We start from the raw sequence: 19,697 nt of genomic DNA, 5'->3' as shown, positions 1-19,697 counted from the left end.
TAGAAGCAGTAGTACTGTGATGCAAATATTGTCTTTTGGTTAGTTCAACATCCCCTACAACAAGCATTGTAAGTTTTACTTTCACATACAAAACTATTCCAAGATTTTCCTGATATGCCCTTTTGACAACCTGCATACGGATAGCAGGTTGTCATCCGTACAACATAAAATTCTAGAAATATTCTCTGAAACTTTCACCTTCATACCTTTAGGTATAGTTTCAATAGTAGTCTCATAGCAGTAGCATAACTACTCAACATAATACAATTAGCCATTGCTATGACATTGTCGATTTTCTCTTTTGATAACCTGTTTATTCATATACTTTTTGAAATTTTCAGCTTATTGCTCTTAATCTTACAAGTAGTTGCGATTGCAGTAGTAGTTGTAGCAATAGTAATAATACTATTAGCAGTACTGCGCATATATTTCCTTTTGGTCAATTCATCTTCCCCTTTAAGTATTCTCTGAGAGTTCCAACTTAATACACAAACAAATTCTTAAGATTTGCTATTTTGACAATGTAAATGCTCATATTGTCTTTTGTTAGTTCAAATTTGCCATCAATATTCTCTCAAATTTTACCCTCTTAAACTTAGCCTTGATAGTGCTATTATCACAGTAGTTTTTATGGTAGTAGGTGCAGTGTTAGTGTCGTATTAGTAGTAGAAGTAGCGCCAATAGCAGCAGTATTAATAGCAGCAATAGCAGGTATATTTTGCCTTTTGGGCAACTAAAGACCCCACTCACAATGCCCCTAATGTTTCCTTTTGATATGATAAGCCATTCCAAAAATATTGCTGATATGCCAGTATACGCATAGTATGTTTTTATTTTGTTCAACTTTCCCCTCAGTGATTCCTCAGATATTTTTTCTCAATATCCTCAGCCTTAGTAGTACTTGCTACGGAGGTAGTATTTTTAGTGATAGTAGTGGCAGTAGTAATAGGACTTGTGGTAGCACTAGAAGCAGCAGTAGTTGTAGTGGTAGTAGCGTCCGAATATTGCCTTTTTGGTCAATTGATCACCTTTATCATTTCCTGAAAATTTCAGAGCAATATACTCATTCATTCCTGAGTTACGCCCTTTTGACAAAACGTAAGCACATAACATGTTTTGATATAGGTCAGAAATCTCCAGAACAATCCCCGAAAGACTCTGCCCTTCGTATTTTGGAAAAGTAGAAGTCAAACATATATACTTCTCTCAATAACAGATACTATATGCAAACAATGAAGAAACTGCATAACTTATAGTCCTTTTTCTGAGGCCTTGGACGGGGGTTAACCCCCACAAACACATAGTTACTGAACCTTCCAACACAGCTGAAATGAATTTATGTCTCAAAACTATGTTTGGATGTTTGTTTTGGGAAACAATTGGTGTGGAGGGGATCGCTCAAATCCCTCTGGCTCTTAAAAAGGGCACATTAACTTCCAATTTAAACTCAAATGAGACCCACCCGAATTCCATACGACCAACCATTCCATAAGAACTTTATATTCTCCCAGGGCATGACTGAAAGCACATGTTCAGGGCTCTGAGGGGCTGTATCGACCCTGGAGGCATTGTTATATGTTCTTTGGACTATCTTAAGCAAAATTGCCACCGCATAATTTCAATCAGATGCGTTTCGTGAACAAAGGAACGACGTGTGTGTGCACACACACGACGTGTGTGTGTGGGGGGGGGAGGGGGTGTTTGAGCTGCGCACTGATTACTCTGATCTTAAAAAGAGCAATAAAACTTCTGATTACCAGCCCAATGAGTCACCTCCATATAATATACAACCAACCTTTCTATAAGAACTTTATACGCCCCAGGGCAAAACTTACAACCCGTGCACTGAGAACTATAGGGGGAGGGTTGTCTTCCTCACAGACATAATTTCTGAACCCTTCAACTACGAAGAACAAAATTGCTATCTCCTAATACTATCTCATATTGCTATTGGCTAAATGCTCTTTATTGCTTTCGACTCTTAAAAAAGGAATTAGAACTTCCAATTGCCCTTAGAGCTCTGGGGGCGGGGTTATCATCTTCAACAAAATACATTCCTGACCCTTAAACTACAATGAACACTATTACTATTTCCAAACTTGTTTGGATGTCTTTGGGAATATAATGAGTATGGGGGGGGGGGAGGCTGGCTGCCCTCAAATCACTTTTGACTCTTGAAAAGGCACTATGGCTTCCAATTTCCAATCAAATGACCCAATCCGAAGTTTATACCACCACCCATTCTATGAAAACCTCATATACCCCTTCAAATCTTCAACCAAATGAGCCTCATCTAATTTTGATCGGAAGCATTCAGGGAAATGATGGGTGTAGGGGGAGGGACATTTGCCCTCCGACCACTTTACTATCGATAAGGACACTAGTCCTCTCAATTTCCAATTGAATGAGCCCTTGTTGAAATTTCGATGAAAACGCTTTCTATAAAAACCTTATATACCTCCGGGCATAACTTACAGCCATTGCCCCGAGGACTATGGTGGACGGGTGGTTATCCTCAATGACATAATTTCTGGACCTCTCAACTACGTTGAACAAAATGGCCTTATTAAAATTTTAATCGAAATTGGTTGGGAAAATGATGGGTGTGAGGATGGGCCTCTTTTCCTCCCATTACTTTTGACTATTAAAAAGAGTACTAGCCCTTTCAATTTCTTATCAAAGGAACCATTTTTGAAGCGTATACGATCGCCCTTTCTATATAAGCCTTATATACCCCTGGCCATAACTTACTACCCCTTGCCCTGAGAGTTGTAGGGAGGGGAATTGTCTTCCTCAAAGACATGATTTCAGGACCTATCGACTACGTTGAACAAAATGGCTATCTAAAATTTTATTGGTTGTGTTTTTGGGGAAATGGTGGGCGTTGGAGGGGGCTAGTTGTCCTCTTATCATTTTGACTATTAAAAAGGGGACTTGCCCTTTCAATTTCCAATCAAGTGAGCCCTTTTCGAAGTTTATATGATAACGCGTCCGATACGAAGTACCCTAACTCCCCCCCCCCAAAAAAAAAATGCCCACATCGTTCTTTACTAAGGCAGTATTGTTGCGCTGCCTATGATTATAGATCTGGGAGACATATCTTAAGTTTTGCTCTGTCTTTGCATCCAAGCAAACAGTTTGTTACCAAGAAGTGATATTGGAATCACGATTGGGACTGCTGACGAAGTTTCATCGGTAAGATCGAATTGGGGTCAATCTGCAGCATTGATAAAGACAGCAATGACATCTACTACAGGGAAGTACTCCCACCAAACTCTTCTCGCTTGACAGTGACCGCTGAAGTCTAAAGTGGTTAACTTCATGTTGCCTTTTAAATAATAAATACATTAATCTGCTATTGTACAGAGGCTGTGAGACTATCGTATGGAGAAGCAGGATTGAAGCTAAAATCGCTCAGTAGTAACTGTTTGTATTTTATTGAATGGGGTGTTATTAAATATATCTTGTTGACACTAAGCCGGAATTATAAATAATCTTCTTTAGGTTGATTGATTGCAAACAAATTCTAATTGATCTAAAAAAAAGAAAAAATTTGTTCCGCTTTACTGTTTAGCTACTGTCAAACGTTTTACTTTCAAATTTAGTAATTGCTTCCAAAAGCCTCGTTTTTAATTGAATACTTATGAATTCTAGTTATTTATAGTTTTTATAGATAAGAGATTCTTGGTATTCCATAGAAAAACTAATTATGTCTATAGTACCTACCAGTGTATCCTTTTCATCCTTCTTACCACCTTGCTCTTCACACTAAAACCAGGCTCACTGTTGTTTCTCTTGTAACCTCATATTTCGTTTACACTTCAATGTGATCATTCCTATTTCTTATCTTTTAACCACAGGTTTTGACATTCTTTTTGTTCATCTCTACATCAATAATGACGAAGACCACACTGCCTTTCCATAATGCAACAACAAAAGAGAGAATAATGAAGAACTTTTTTTCCCAAGACAGTGAACCGTTTTTTTTTTTTTACTGTATTTATTAAAAATTGGAATGATTTCTTATTGCGATATTTGCCTTCTCTGCAGCTAATCTGATAATTCTTTTGATATTGGGCTTGTTTTTGTTCGTTCCTATTTTTGTTTTATTTTGAATTAGATTATTTTCTATAATTAATTTTGTGTACATAGGGTTGAGTGTGTATTCACCCAAGTCTCTATTTAGGGATGTATTATTATTTAAGTTTCGTTTGATTTCGATTGCCTCACGGACAGTTTGTTTGATTCCTAGGTCATTGCTAATTAGAATTGTTTCGTCAAATAGAACATAATGGTTTGGATTTTCAAAAATATGATTACTTAAAGCTGAATCGAAAGATATGGAGTTATTTTTAGATTTTAACGCTTTTTCAATACTTTCTTTGTGTTGCTGTAATCCTGTTCCTAAATTTTGGTGGGTTCGACCAATGTAATAATTTCCACAACTACATGGTATTTGATACACCCATCGTAGACGAGTAAACGAGTAGACGAGTTTTCTTGGGAAAAAAAGTCCTCATTATTCTCTCTTTTGTTGTTGCATCTCTACATCAGTTCATAACTTTTCATATGGCTTTTGCTTTATCTTTTTGGGTTCATTCCTCATCTTATATAACTTTTATATGGCGTCATCGATACCAAAAAAACATATTTTCAAGTTTCTAATCACAGACCAGGAAAGTACCATCAATATTTATAAGATCAATCTCGTGTTTGGGGGGTGCTGGTCACCCCCCAATCACTTTTGACTATTAAAAAGGGTATTAACCCTTTTAATTTCCAATCGAATGAACCTCTTTCGAAGTTTATACGACAACTCCTTCCATGTGGAGTGCCTTGGTCTATACAAAAAAAGAGAAAATAATTATGCCAACATTGTTCTTTACTTAGGCAGTGCTATTGCGCTGCCTATGATAAGATTATTTTTAGGACACTCAATTTTAGAAGCGTTATGGGGTTGACAGCTAAAGCATTTAATTAGTGGGGAAGAAATAAAACCACGTCGTTACTTCAGCATCACTTTTGTCATTGAAGCTGACTAAAGGCCGATGCAATAATTCACGTTGCCTAAGCAGAATGAATCTAGTTGTCTCCTTTCATGGTGAATATTAAGAAAATTGAAGAACCTCACTGATGAAAATCTTCTGAAGATCAACCAATTAGAGAATCATTTTGCTGGAAGGCTATCATTGAGATGAGGTACCTTATAAATGGCAAAAGTTTCGTTATCTTGAAGAATCTTATTAATACTTTCCTTAACATTAATTTGTCGTTAGTATCCATTCATTTTATCATTGACATTTAGATATATTTTCTTCTTATTTTCGGTATTTCTATGTTTGTTTATATTTATGGTAGTTTCTAACCTACCGTTCAATTTGTTCCAACTTATTTTAAAGTTTACAGCTGTTTTAAGTTGGGACAAATTAAACAGAAGACGTCTAAAATCTCAGGCTTCCCCGATCAATACAGCAGGTCCTAAGGGGTTGTTTCATTCACGTACGTTAAAGGATATCAAAAGTGCTAATTCAATATTTCGGACTTCTGCCAGTCGTTCAAGAATACTTCTTCTTTTTGAAAGCAAAATTCTTTTGTTTGGAAATGTTTTTTTTTATCTTTGGTTCGATAACTTATTTTTCTTTTATTTTGATCTGAGACCAATTAGACATCTAGAGGCATTTTGCGTGGAATCCACTATTGGTTTCTCATGTCTTTTTATCTCAGGTTTAATTCTGTACTAAATGGATCTAATTTGGAAATTTTAAACATCGTTTTTGATTTCCCTCTAGAAATTGCATTCAAATTTAATCAAAAATTCTTTAGCTGTCTGATCTATTAAAATTTTACTGATCTAGAATTTCAAAATTTTAAAGATATCTTAAAGTTTTAGCTATCCGAAACGGATCTACTTGTTCAGTAGATTCTGTTTGATATTGCATACTTTTGGTATTATTTCTAACGCCTCCTTTTAGTATTAGAAAAACGTTCCATTTAATTTAGAAACGCAAAAAAATGGAATCTTACAAAGCCGAGCCGCAATGATCAAGGAAAGAAAAATACAAAAATATCTTGGTTTTTGGACCTGTATTCTTCTTTTAAATTACTTTTATGATATGTTAATTTATATCCCTAGCACAACTTTTCCAGGTGAATGGTTTTGATACTATTTTTTATTCTGATTGAATTTCGTTTTAAGATCTGTTTTGGCTAATTTTTGCAAATAGGAAAAAAGTTTGCAACAAATATAAAGAGATTAAATATTAAAACTACAGCAAATAGGCATTAATTTATTGAAGAATACGAATCTAGAGTATAGAGAAATAATTGATATTAGACAAGCTAATTGATAACGAATAGGAGTTGTCTGAAATCAGAAAGGGCTTACTTGTTCTAAACCACTCAAGATTTAACATGTATGACACGTTAACAGCAAATTAAATAGATTTCTAATATTGATCACTTTTTTTCAACGTTCTAAAAGTTCTCATACCAATGCAACTTACGGAAAAAAAAGTATCTAGAATGGTAATTTCCAAAGTTGTCTTGATGGTCCCCAGGAGTCCATGGGAGACACGACGGGGTTGTATGTTGGTGTTGAAAATAACATGCCAAAACGGGTCCTCAAACCTGTTTTACTGTATATTTGTTCCCAGTTAACAAAGTTTATTAATCTATCTTTTGAATCTGGCAGGTTTTTCCATTTGGTGGACACCTCTTTCTTCGTTGGTGGTTTGTAGCAAAGTGATCGAAAAAGTGATTTTTTCCAGTTTGATTTTCGGGCTAAACACTTTACTAAAGTGGCAACAAGGTTCTGTTTAAGACAAAACTCTTACAAAAATCCTGATCAAAAGATAGTGAAAATTCCCCTTCAGGGAGTGATATTGCAAGAATCTGGTTTTCGAAGGAAGGTCCAGCTGTACAAAGAACTATCTTTCATTTAAAATCCAATAGATAAAAAAATAGTATTGCCAAAAGTTATATTCCTCCAGGTCCCTACTCCAATATGGGAGAGGATCACTATGTGTAAAAGCTACTAAAGGATCTATCCATAGAACTTTATGCCCAAGCCAAACTAAAGTCATATCTGTCGATAAAATCCATGTTTTATATTTTTTTCTTAATTTTAATATCAAAACTGTATTACAGAACAGGAAAATTAAGATGCCATAAAATTGGTTTGAAAAGCTTGTACCAACATAAAAGTTTTCTCAGACATTCCTTACTAACGTCTGGAACGCACTTGGCGGTTTTACTCATCGGGTTTTCTTAATATGTCTTCTTACCTTGTTTCAAATTCCTGTTACAGATAGAAAAATTAATATTTGAAGCTTCCATCTTTTCTAGCTTCAAAAAATTATAACTTAGCTCTCGACTCCGACTGGTCAAACAAGAAATGCGATGCACGAGAGCTGAACCGTGTTCTACTCGAGGAATTATGAGCCGCCTACATTGGCGTTGTGGTCGTGCGTAATTTGTGTTTTTCACCGCAGCACCAAGCCTCCTGAGACCAGCACAGCTACGCACGCTCCTCCTCTATCCCAGTATTTTCAAAGCCTCCCTCTTTACACACTCACAGGAAATTCCTATTCCCTTTAAATCTTTCTTTATGACATCCTCCCATCCCAGACGAGGATGACTTGCTTTCCGTTTAGCCGTAAAAGGTTAGCCGAAAAGGACAATATTCGGTAATCTGTCATCCTTCATCCGCAGAACGTGCAATAGCCCTCTGAACCTTTCTTTCATTATAGCCCTAGAAAGCGGGACTGAGCAACATTTTTTGTACAGCCAACTGTTTGTAATACGGTCAGTCAGCCGGGTATTCAGAACAATCCCTAGGGAATTTCTCTGGAAAAGATCTAGTAAATCTTCATCCGCATTTCAGAGTGCCCATGCTTCAGAGCCATATTTGACTACTGTCGTCACTGTACCTCCCAATATTCTAATATTGGTTTGCAGACTTATCTTCCTACTCTTCCAAAATTTTTTTGACTGTGAAAAAACACCCTGATCCCTGGCTTTTCTACTTTTAACATCTTCCCTGCTCCTACCTTCTTTGCTAATAATACTACCAAGGCAAGTGAAGCTGCCCATGTGATCAATCTTTTCGTTAACCGACGTCACCTTTTCCTCTTCACTTATTCCTAGCCTTAATGATTTAGTCTTCTTGACATTAATTTTTAAACCTATTCTAGCACCCTGAACTCGCAGAACCTCTAAAAGTTTATTCATTTTGCTCACACTTTCATCTAGGAGGCTCATTCTATAATATAGCTCGGACGCTATTTCGGTGGAAAACGAAATCCAGCAAAAAGATTAAAAGATTTTTTCTTGTCAGAATTCTACTACACAGCAGTTATTTACTCAAGAATTTGAGTGGTGAGCAAATCAACAAATCAACAAATCAACAATAGGGTGGTTTGCTACTCTGCTTTGCTACATGAGAAAATTTGGTATTTGGGAAAATTCGGTATTTTTAATGAGAAAATTTGGCATTTTTCATGTAGCCGAAAATTTGGCTACATGAAAATTAGGTATTTGGCTAATTCAACAAGAAAAAAGCCTTTATAAAGTTGTTATAGATATTCCTTAAGAAAAAATGATCAATGCCTAAGCAAGTAAAAAAATTTCCGCCCTTCAAACACTAAATAAGTTTAATAGTAGCAGATTGAACTTTTATTCTAAAACCAGCTAAAGAACATTGTCTATAATCAAGAACGTTTCTTTTTGACTTTTCTTGCTGCTTGTTTTTATCTTCTTGGTCAAAATTGCTTCTAAAATTTTCACTTACTGCTTCTTAAATTTTTTGTTCTAATTATTGTAGGCTATGAGGCTTTAGCTCATGCATAGGGATTAAATGATTCCAGACCTTAATCTAGAAGGAAACGTTAATCTATAAGGAAATATCTATCTAGATAGAAAGGTTATCTAGAAATAAGCCCGTATCCAAGGGGTAGGGGGCCGCAGACCCCCCCACCAATTGTTTTCCCAACTCGTGAAAACGTTATAAAAATGAGTATAATTTTTTAAGGCTTTCTTTAAGGATACGCTTTTTAAGGGTTTTTTGTAGCCCCCTTTCCCGAAAATCCTTTGGTACCCACAACTCCTTATAAAAATCCAGGATACGGCCCTGTCAGGTGAAATGAAACCGTTATCTAGAAGAAAAGATAATTATAAGAAATTGGATGTTTTATTGGTCAATAGTAAGGGACAGGTTTCCATTTAAATTCATGACCTTCTCTGTAAAAAAGCCAATAAAAGACATTAAACAAGGAAAAGGTTAAAGGAAAAAGAATACGAGAGAATTTATCAATTTTGGAGACACTGTTGACACTTCCTGAAATTATTGCCTGTCTTGTTCTTGCTTTTCGATATTTTGGATTAGCTGTAATGCAGTGTACAAGCTGCATAAGACAATGCTCCTTCTCTTTATTGAAAGAAGACATCGCAGAGGGTGCTGCAGGGCGGGTTTTCCGTCGTAGTCGTATTTCAGTCCTTGAATGATGATTATAACATTTTTGATTGTATAACTGCAAAAAAACATACCTATACAATATATATATATATATATATATATATATATATATATATATATATATATATATATATATATATATATATATATATATATATATAATATATATATATATATAATGATTCATAAGATCATTGTTGATCTTATGAATGCCATAAAAAATCCCCCAGTCATAGATTATGAGAGGATCAAAGTGGCTGAGTATCTCTCCCTCCCCGTAAGATGTTTCAAGTGTCAAACTTACGGACATATATCAAGTAGCTGAAAAAATGAAGCTATTTGCGCAGTCTGCGGTGACCATGGTCATTCAAGCTCCAAAACATCTCCTTGTCAAAGGCCCAAGAAGTGTGCATTGTGCAAATCACAGGATCATCCCTGTTACAGCTTCAAATGTCCAGTCGCCCAAGGACTTTTAAGTAAAGTTAAGTCAGCATAATGGCTCGAGCCTTAAGTCTCTTATCATGGAATATCAATGGCAAAGTGGTTGACAAAGGCCTAGTCCTCTCCGAACTTTTAAGTACAAATGAAATAATTTTTCTGCAAGAACATTTTTTGTCTCATGAAAGGAAAAATTTACTCAGCATTTCACAGAATTCTTATCTCTTATTTCACCCAGCGAAAATGAATAAGAGCCGTGGCCGACCTTCAGGCGGATTAGCTATTATTTCACAATTTCCCGTCAATCTCCTTGAGTCGAATGACCATTTCATTGCTGCCGAATTTTCGGACCTAATCTGTATAAACGTTTACCTGCCAACTAATTACTGCTCTTCGCAATCAGAGAATAAATTCATAAATGCTTGCAAAAAGCTAGCGAGTTTTGTGAAGGGAGTTTCAAAGCATCCAAATGCTCGAGTTTTGATTGCAGGAGACTTTAATTGTGACTTAACAGACAGTTCATCGCCAAGAACCCAACTCCTTTTGAATTCCCTCCCCCCTTCCTACTCAGTTGCTGACAAAACAGAAACTTTCACGTTTATTGGTGTCCTGTCAGCGACTTCTAACCTTGATCATTTTATTGCATCTTTCCCCTGTGAAACTGTTGAGGTAATTTGTGATGGCTTTTATTCGGATCACCTTCCAATAAAGTTGAAAATAAATGCTTCATTTCATGCCCCTAAACAGCCAGATAAAAAGTGGTTTTATATAAAAGACTGGAAAGAAGTTAACCGCGAGATGTTTCGTTTTGAATGTGACAGAATATTAAATAAAATAAAGGTGCCCTTTCATTTGTTGTGCACGCGCTCTGGCCTTAGTGAAAAAGAAATAGCCATCGGACTTACCACCTATCTAGCTGAAATTAACCATGCACTAAAGTGTGCTGAAGCTTCAGCTGTCCCGTGCAAGCGTATTAGGAAAGGCTCTCAAGTTCAGGGTTGGTCAAAAAACCCTTCCCTTATTTCTGCGTGCGAGTCTTCTAAAATTTGGCTGAATATTTGGAGGGATTGCGGCAGGCCTAAGTCTGGGACTATAAATGGTCTGCGGCTACGTTCTAAACGTTTTTTGCTAAAGTGTTAAGAAAACATAAGGTTGATCTTATTGAGAAAAACGCTCATAAAATTGCAGAGAACCCTTCGAAGCTCTGGAAAAAATTTGAACGCCCTTTTGAACACATTAGTGCAAATAATATTCCTGAGCCTGAGTGGATAAATTATTATAAGCATGAGTTTTCTTCTCCCGATCCTGCTCTTGAGTCAAAATTTGAAAAAGAATTAAGTGCTTGTCTGAAGAAACACGAACCCTCGACATTTATTATTAAGCCAAGTGATGTATCGTTTTATTGTCAAAAACTAAAGAAAAGAAATTCTGCGGGAGTTGATGGAATTACTGCCAGACATTTTGATTATGCAAGTGCTCTTCTTTTTAATCATTTATCTCTACTTTTTCAAATGTCTATTGAAAACGGAGTTGTTCCTTATCAGTTTACAGTTGGTCAAATAACCCCTATCCCGAAAAAAGGCAAAAAGGATTTTACTTCGTGTGATTCGTTCCGACCTATAACAGTTTCTTGCACTATTTTTAAATTGTTCGAGTCAGTTATTTTGGATGAAATTGTTTCTAAATGTTATGTTCCACCCCACCAGTTTGGTTATCAAAAAGGTATTAGCCGGGAGCATGCCCTTTTTGCTTTAATGAATGTTCTTGCTGATGCAGAAAGAAGTATATCCCATATTATCCTTTGTGCTTTAGATGTTGCTCGTGCTCTCGACTCTTGTATCTTTTCCCAAGTTTTATTTGAAGCGTATAAAAGAGGGGTAAATTTTTGTATAGTGAAGTGCCTTCTGTATATGTACCATCACCTTAAGGCGAAGTTAAAGGGGGGATCTTCCCTTTTTAATATTTTGAAAGGAGTCCGTCAAGGTGGCCTTACCTCACCTTCTTTATTTAATAACTCTGTTTTAAATGCCCAAAATTCTGTTAATTTTAGTTGTATTCACCGTGGATTTAACTTGCCTTTAATAACTTTTGCAGACGACGTTTTGAATCTAAGCCGTACTTTTAGTGGATGTGAAAACGCGTTTAATCAGCTTTATAATGAATATAAAAATATTGGGCTTTCTTTCAATGTTGATAAAACTGCTGTTGTAGCTTTCAACTTTAAAGAGACAAATGGCCCTATTTCTTTATCTTTAGCTAATGTTCATGTCCCCCTTTCTCAAAAATTAGTTTACCTTGGAATGCCTATTGGAAAAAATATGAAAGAAACTGTGAATTTATCCCTAGAACTTTTGAAGAAAAAACTGAGAATTGCTTATGCTTCAATTGCATCTAATATTAAACATATTGATAAATTAAATCTTGCGAAAATTTATAATAGCCTAGTTGTACCTCATCTCCTTTCTCTTTGTCCGGTTTCGCAGTTTTTTAGTGAACCTCAGAAACTATCTGTTCGTAGAGTATATTTTCGTTATGCTAAATTCCTTCTCAGTTACCCTCCTTGGACTAGGAATAGTTACTTAGTGAACAAATTCCGCCTAGTTTCTCCTACATCTATTATTGATAAAAGGCTTCATGATTTTCGTTCTTCTATGTCGATAGTGTCTCACCCATGGTCAGCATTACTTATTTAATTGTTTGATTGTGTTGATTTGTATTTATTTGTACTTTTTTTTTCTCTCTTATTACTCCATCTTAAGGGCGTTCCGCCCTCTTTTTGTAGATGGGTTATAAATAAATTGAATTGAATTGAATATATATATATATATATATATATATATATATATATATATATATATATATATATATATATATATATATATATATATATGTATATATATACATATATATATATATATATATATATATATATATATATATATATATATATATATATATATATATATATATATATATATATATATATATCTATATATATATATAGAGTGGCGAAACCCTATATAGGCCAGTGTATTCTCCTGATGAGCCCTTATGTTCGGTGTTGCCTCTGAATTATTTGTCTATATTATTTTTTCTATTGTTTGGTAAATGACGACTTATACTTATTGACGACATGACTGCCTGTCCATGGATTATTCTTTATGGTTGATTGTGTGTGGCTATGCTGTTTGACCTATGTGATTGTATGGATGAGTAGGGTTAAGGCCTCATTCAAGTGCTGGTCTATATTAATCACTAATTTAGGAAAACAGTCTTCCTTTTCTCCTTCTGTCTCCTTCTGTGTTTGTGCTGTAGCATTGGTGATTTCTCTTTTCATGATATATATATATATATATATATATATATATATATATATATATATATATATATATATATATATATATATATATATATATATATATATATATGTTTCCTCCATCCATAACCAGCTCATCCTTTCTTTCATAATATCACAAAAAAATGTTTTCTTTTCTGCAATACGTCTAAAATTCTTCTGGACATAGTATAACCAATCTTTTGAAGCACTACATTTTTAGGACCGTACTTGACTATCATCATTAACGTAGATATAATCTTTGTTCGAAGACTTATTTCCCAATTCTTCCAAACCTTTTTCGACGTTGGAAATGTACCCTGGGCCTTGGCTATTCTACTTTTTACATCTTCAATGTATCCAGCTTCTTAACTTATAATACTACCCAGATAAGTGAAAGTTTGTCGATCTTCTCATTGCCCAACATCACTTCTTAAAATTCATCATTACTAATCGAAGCGACTTTGTATTCTTAACATTGATTTTCAAACCTATTCTTGCAACCTGAACTCTCAAAGCCTCCAAAAAACGACAGACGGAGACAGTATTGCCTCAAATTGGATTTACTTACAGGTACTGGAACGAATAGAGAAGATTCCAGGTAGAAATACAGAATCTTTGTTAGGAGACTTTGATTCGCAGGCTAGTAGAAATAGGGATAGATGTGATCCTAACCAAGATAAATTTGGTACAGGAAAGGTAACAGGTACGAAAAAAGTAGAGGTGAAGGTAAAAGGGAAGGCAATACGAAAGGTAAAGGTAAAAGGTACAGGATAGTAAGGGTTATAAACCTCTGAGTTTTTTAGGTGAAAATTATAGTCCTAAACAATGAAGTGTCTGGTAATAGAATAGCACGTCAGTTAACAACCTACACACGTGATGGTAAGACCGCCAACCTCATTGATTATATTATTGCAAATAGAACACTGCTAGGATAAGTAAAAGACATTAGGGTATATAGGAGTGCTGTTATTGATGTCAAACAGTTTGTGATAACGAACTGTGGTAAGGAGCGACCCGGCTCAATAGTAACCGAAACTCTAAAAAACGGAATTTTAATACCAATAGTTATATCAAAAGCATCGCATTTTAATGCTGATATCAAATATATAAGTTTCACCAAGTTTAGTCTTACTCATCAAAAGTTACGAGCCTGAGAAAATTTGCCTTATTTTAGAAAATAGGGGGAAGCACCCCTTAAAATTAATACAACCTTATGGAAAACCACACAATCAGATTCAGCGTATCAGAAAACCCTAGAGTAGAAATTTCAAGGTACTATCTACAAAAATTTGAATTTCACATTTTTTGCCAGAGATAGATCACGGATGTGTTTATTTATTTTTTTTTGTTTTTTTTTCCCAGGGGTGATCTTATCTACTCAGTAGTCCTAGAAAGTCACGATAGGACTCATTCTAACGAAAATTATAAGTTCTAGTTTCCTTTTAAAGTGACGAAAAACATTGGAAGACACCTAGGCCCCCTCCCACGCTAATTGTTTCCCCAAAGTCACCGGATCAAAATTCTGATATAGCCATTTTATTCACCATAGTCGAAAAACCGAATAGCTATGTCTTTGGGGACGCCTTACTCCCCCACAGTCCCCGTGGGAGGGGCTGCAAGTTAAAAACTTTTACCGTTATTTACATATACTAATGTCTATTGGGAAGTGTACAGACGTTTTCAGGGGTATTTTTTAGTTTGGGGGGAGAGAAGTTCAGGGGGTATGTGGGAGGATCTTTTCACGGAGGAATTTGTCATGGGGGACGATAATTTCAATGAAGGGGGCGCAGGACTTTCTAGCATTGTTTTAAAAAAAACAATGAGAAAATAAATATGGAAAGTTTTTTAAAACTGAAAATAAGGACAAGCAATAATACTTAAAACGAATAGAAATTATTACGCATATGAGGGGTTTACCTCCTCGTAATACCTCGCTCTTTACGCTAAATTATTTTTAGTAATTTCATCTATTTATTCTACGACCTTTGTGATTCAGGGGTCATTCTTAAGGAATTGGACAAAATTCATGTTTTAGTGTAAAGAGTGAGGTATTGACGAGGGAGTGAACCCCCTCATATGCGTAATAAAAACATACAAATATAGAATTTCATTACGTAAGTTAGTTCGTAAATTCAGTATATTTTTTACTAATGAAAACGTTCGTAAAAAGTTAAAAGTTCTAGTTGCATTTTTATGTAATCAAAAATTTGGAGGGCAAATAGGCCCCCTCCCCCACTCCTTTGTTTCTCAAAATCTTCCAATTAAAACTGAGAAAATCGTTTAGCCCAAATAAATTAGCATGCAAATTTTGTTTTAATTATTTATGTAAGGAGAGTCAAAATCAAAACATGCATTAATTCAAAAACGTTCAGAAATTAAATATAAAAAAAACAATTTTTTAACCGAAAGTAAGGAGCGACATTAAAAATTAAAACGAACAGAAATTACTCCGTATATGAAAGAGGCTTTTCCTCCTCAACGTCCCTCTCTTTACACTAATATTGACGAAAATCACATCATCGAATTCAATGTATCTGAAAACCCTACCGTAAGAGTTTCAAGCTCCTATATATAAAATGTGAAATTTTTTCGTATTTTTTGCCAGAAGGCAGATCATGGATGCGTGTTTATTTGTTTGTTCGTCTTTTTTCTGAGGGGTGATCTTATCGACCCAGTGATCCTTGAAATGTCACGAGAGGGCTCATTCTAGCGGAAATTAAAATTTCTAGTGCCCTTTCTAAGTGACAAAAAAAAATCGAAGGGCACCTAGGCCCCCTCCCACTCTCATTTTTTCTCAAAGTCACAGGATCAAAATTTCGAGATAGCCAGTTTGTTCAGCATAGTCGAAAAACTTGATAACTATGTCTTTGGGGACGACTTAATTACCCACAGTCCCCGTGGGAGGTGCTGCAAGTTATAAGCTTTGACCATTGTTTACATACAGTAATGGTTATTGCAAAGTATACAGCCGTTCTCACGGGCTTTTTCGCGTTGGGATGGGAAGGGGGAGGGGGTTTCGTATGAGGATCTTTCCATGGAGGAATTCGTCATGAGGGAAGAAAGTTTCCAAGAAGGGGCCGCAGGATTTTCTAGCATTATTAAAAAAAAAAAACAATGAGAAAATGAATAAAAACAGTTTTTTCAACTGGAAGGAGGGAGCACCATTAAAACTTAAAACGAACAGAAAATATTAAGTATATAAGGGGTTTCGTCTCCCCCACAATACCTTGCTCTTTATGCTAAAGTATTTTTAAAACCCCTCATATGCTTAATAATCTTTGTTCGTTTTAAGTTTTAATGCTACTCCTTACTTTCAATTGAAAAACTTTTTCATGTTTATTTTTTCACTGTTTTTTTTTTTATAGTAATGCTATAAAATCATGCGCCCTTTTCATTGAGTTTCTCTTCCCTCATGACATATTCCTCCAAGGAAAGATCCTCCCACATAGCCTCCTTCCCTAAACCCAACCCCCCAAACCAAAAGAATCCCCCTGAAAACGTCTGTACACTTCCCAATAACCATTACTGTATGTATACACTGGTCAAAGTTTGTAACTTGCAGCCCCTCCCCCAGGGACTGTGGGGCAGTAATTCATCCCCAAAGGTATAGTTATTATGGTTTTCGACTATGCGGAACAAAATGACTATCTCAAAATTTTGATCTGTTGACTTTGGGAAAAAATGAGCGTGGGAGGGGGCCTAGGTGCCCTCCAATTTTTTCGGTCACTTAAAAAGGGCACTAGAACTTTTTAATTACATTAGAATGAACCCTCTTGCAACATTCTAGGACCACTTGGTCAATAAGATTACCCCTGAGAAAAAGAAAAAGAAAAAAAACAAATAAACACGCACCCGTGATCTGTTTTCTGGCAAAAAATACGAAATTCCACATTGTTGTTCATAGGAGCTTAAATTTTTGCTGCAGGGTTCTCTGATACGCTGAATGCGATGGTGTGATTTTAGTAAGATTCTATGACTTTTAGGGGATGTTTCCCCCTATTTTCCAAAATAAGGTAAATTTTCTTAGGGTCGTAACCTTTCATGACAAAGACTAAATTTGATGAAACTTATATATTTAAAATCAGGATAAAAATTCAATTCTTTTGACGTATCTTTTAGCATCAAAATTCCGATTTCTAGAGTTTCGTTTACTATTGAGCCGGGTTGCTCCTTACTACAGCTCGTTACCACGAACTGTTTGATAAAATTGGTTTGAAAAATCAAGAAAAATTGGCTGCAACTATAGTATTCAAGCAAACATATTTCCCTTGTTGTTCAAGCCAAGAGACGGTAAGTTTCTTATATAAAGGTTTCTGACAAGGCGGTTCTAATAGTGTAGTTTTTGTTTTGATTTTGCTCTATTCTTAGGAGTTACGAGATATTATATTTCTTAGTATTGGACTTGATCGTCTCTTACTAGGTTGCTAGCTGCCGCTACAACCCGAAAAAGGAATTATTCTAGTTTCAGTTGACAAATCAAATGCTTCTGTTAAAACCTCTCCAAAAATCGCTGCCTTTTAAATAACTGTATCTAGATGCTTTTTATATTGGTAAAAGTTCTTTGTAAAAATATTAATTTTATTTTAAACTTTTGCTAATACTATTATTGAATTTTTAAATTACTATAAGCTAAGGTTCGTTCTTAATTATAATTTTATATAATCATTTAGTATACGCTAGAGTTCGTTCTTTATTATAAAATTTTGAGAATGAAAATCATTTTCACTTCCTCCTAGCTATAATAATGAAGAAAATAGGAATGAACCACAGGAAATCAGGTAGTGAAATCAGTCAGAAATGGTATTACATAACAGAGAAGAAACTTTTCAAAAGTTACCTTTGTTTTAATATCTATATTAAACTTTTCAGTTAGTATAGGTTAGAGGCCATTTATTATAAAGTAGCTATAAAGTAGCCAACACTTAGTTGGTGGGGGCGCTTCGCAACCCCCCCCCCAAGGCCCCCGCGCGCGTAAGTCGTTACGCGCCATTTTAGTTACGCGCCATTGTAGTTATGTCCCTGTGTCCCAGCTGTGAATAGAGATAGATATATCCCATTGTCTGTGCATATAAATAGATTGTCAGGTTTACTGACTCTTGAACATGCAACATATAATTGTCCATGGGAAAAACAATCCGTATTCAGATCTATACCTCATTATTCTAATGATTGCCCTTGAGCTTTGTTGATGGTGATTGCTAATCGAACATTCCCTGTGTCCCCGTTGTCATTATTTTATCCCCCTGTGTCCCCGTCGTCATTATTATATCCCCTGGTGCCCCCGGCGTCCCCGTTGTAGTTGTGTCCCTGTGTCCCGGTCGTCATTTATATTCCCTGTGCCCGGTCGTCATTTGTGTCCCGGTTCCCAGTTTGTAATTTCTCTTTGAGTGTCTCGATCGTCATTAATATTCCCGGTGTCCCGGTCTGTAATTTCTCTTCGAACAATCCCTGTGTCCCGGTCGTCATTTATATATCCCCCTGTGCCCCCGGTGTCCCCGTTTTAGTTGTGTCCCTGTATCCCGGTTGTCATTTATATTCCCTGCGTCCCGGTCGTGATTTGTGTCCCGGTGTCCCAGTCTGTAATCTCTCTTTGAGTGTCCCGGTCGTCATTTATATTCCCTGTGTCCCGGTCGTCATTTGTGTCCCGGTGTCCCGGTCTGTAATTTCATCAGTTGACAAACATGACGTCGGTCGACAAACAACTTCATGACGACATACAGCTCAATCCTTATAATGACGTCAGTCGACAAACATGACGTCAGTCGACACACAAAAATGACGTCACTCGACAGACAGACAGACAACTTATTTATATATATATACTAGCTGTTGGGGTGGCGCTTCGTGCCACCCCAACACCTAGTTGGTGGGGCGCTTCGCGCCCCCCCAAGCCCCCCCACGCGCGTAAGTCGTTTCGCGCCATATTAGTTACGCGCCATTGTAGTTGTGTCCCTGTGTCCCACCTGTGAATAGAGATAGATATAAATATATGTTTTTAACTACGTAAAACATGCGAATATACAACATTCTTCGCTGTCCCATTGTCTGTGCATATAAATAGATTGTCAGGTTTACTGACTCTTGAACATGCAACATATAATTGTCCATGGGAAAAACAATCCGTATTCAGATCTATACCTCATTATTCTAATGATGTGTCCCTGTGTCCCGGTCGTCATTTATATTCCCTGTGTCCCGGTCGTCATTTGTGTCCCGGTGTCCCAGTTTGTAATTTCTCTTTGAGTGTCCCAGTCGTCATTTATATTCCCTGTGTCCCGGTGTCCCGGTCGTCATTTGTGTCCCGGTGTCCCGGTCTGTAATTTCTATTCGAACAATCCCTGTGTCCCGGTCGTCATTTATATATCCCGCCTGTGCCCCCCGCGTCCCCGTTGTAGTTGTGTCCCGGTCGTTATTTATATTCCCTGTGTCCCGGTCGTGATTTGTGTCCGG

At 36.2% G+C, this 19,697-nt stretch overlaps 1 protein-coding gene across 3 annotated transcripts in view; it reads right to left on the bottom strand.

The window, feature by feature from the left end:
* Window positions 1–8,456: 8,456 nt before the first annotated feature.
* The window catches only part of LOC136040349 (gamma-aminobutyric acid receptor alpha-like), a 143,428-nt gene continuing 132,187 nt past the window's right edge, over window positions 8,457–19,697 (bottom strand). The window contains exon 10 of one of the 3 annotated variants that reach the window (XM_065724595.1): window positions 8,457–9,527. In XM_065724595.1, coding sequence (XP_065580667.1) covers window positions 9,195–9,527 — 333 coding nt within the window. In that variant the 3' untranslated portion in view covers window positions 8,457–9,194. The remainder of the gene's footprint in view (window positions 9,528–19,697) is intronic. The other 2 variants (XM_065724594.1, XM_065724596.1) reach the window with 2 other exon arrangements.

Source organism: Artemia franciscana, chromosome 20 (genome assembly GCF_032884065.1).
Source record: "Artemia franciscana chromosome 20, ASM3288406v1, whole genome shotgun sequence".
Classification (NCBI taxonomy): domain Eukaryota; kingdom Metazoa; phylum Arthropoda; class Branchiopoda; order Anostraca; family Artemiidae; genus Artemia; species Artemia franciscana.
Note: the sequence above shows the minus strand (reverse complement) of the source record. Positions and strands in the feature narration are given on the sequence as shown.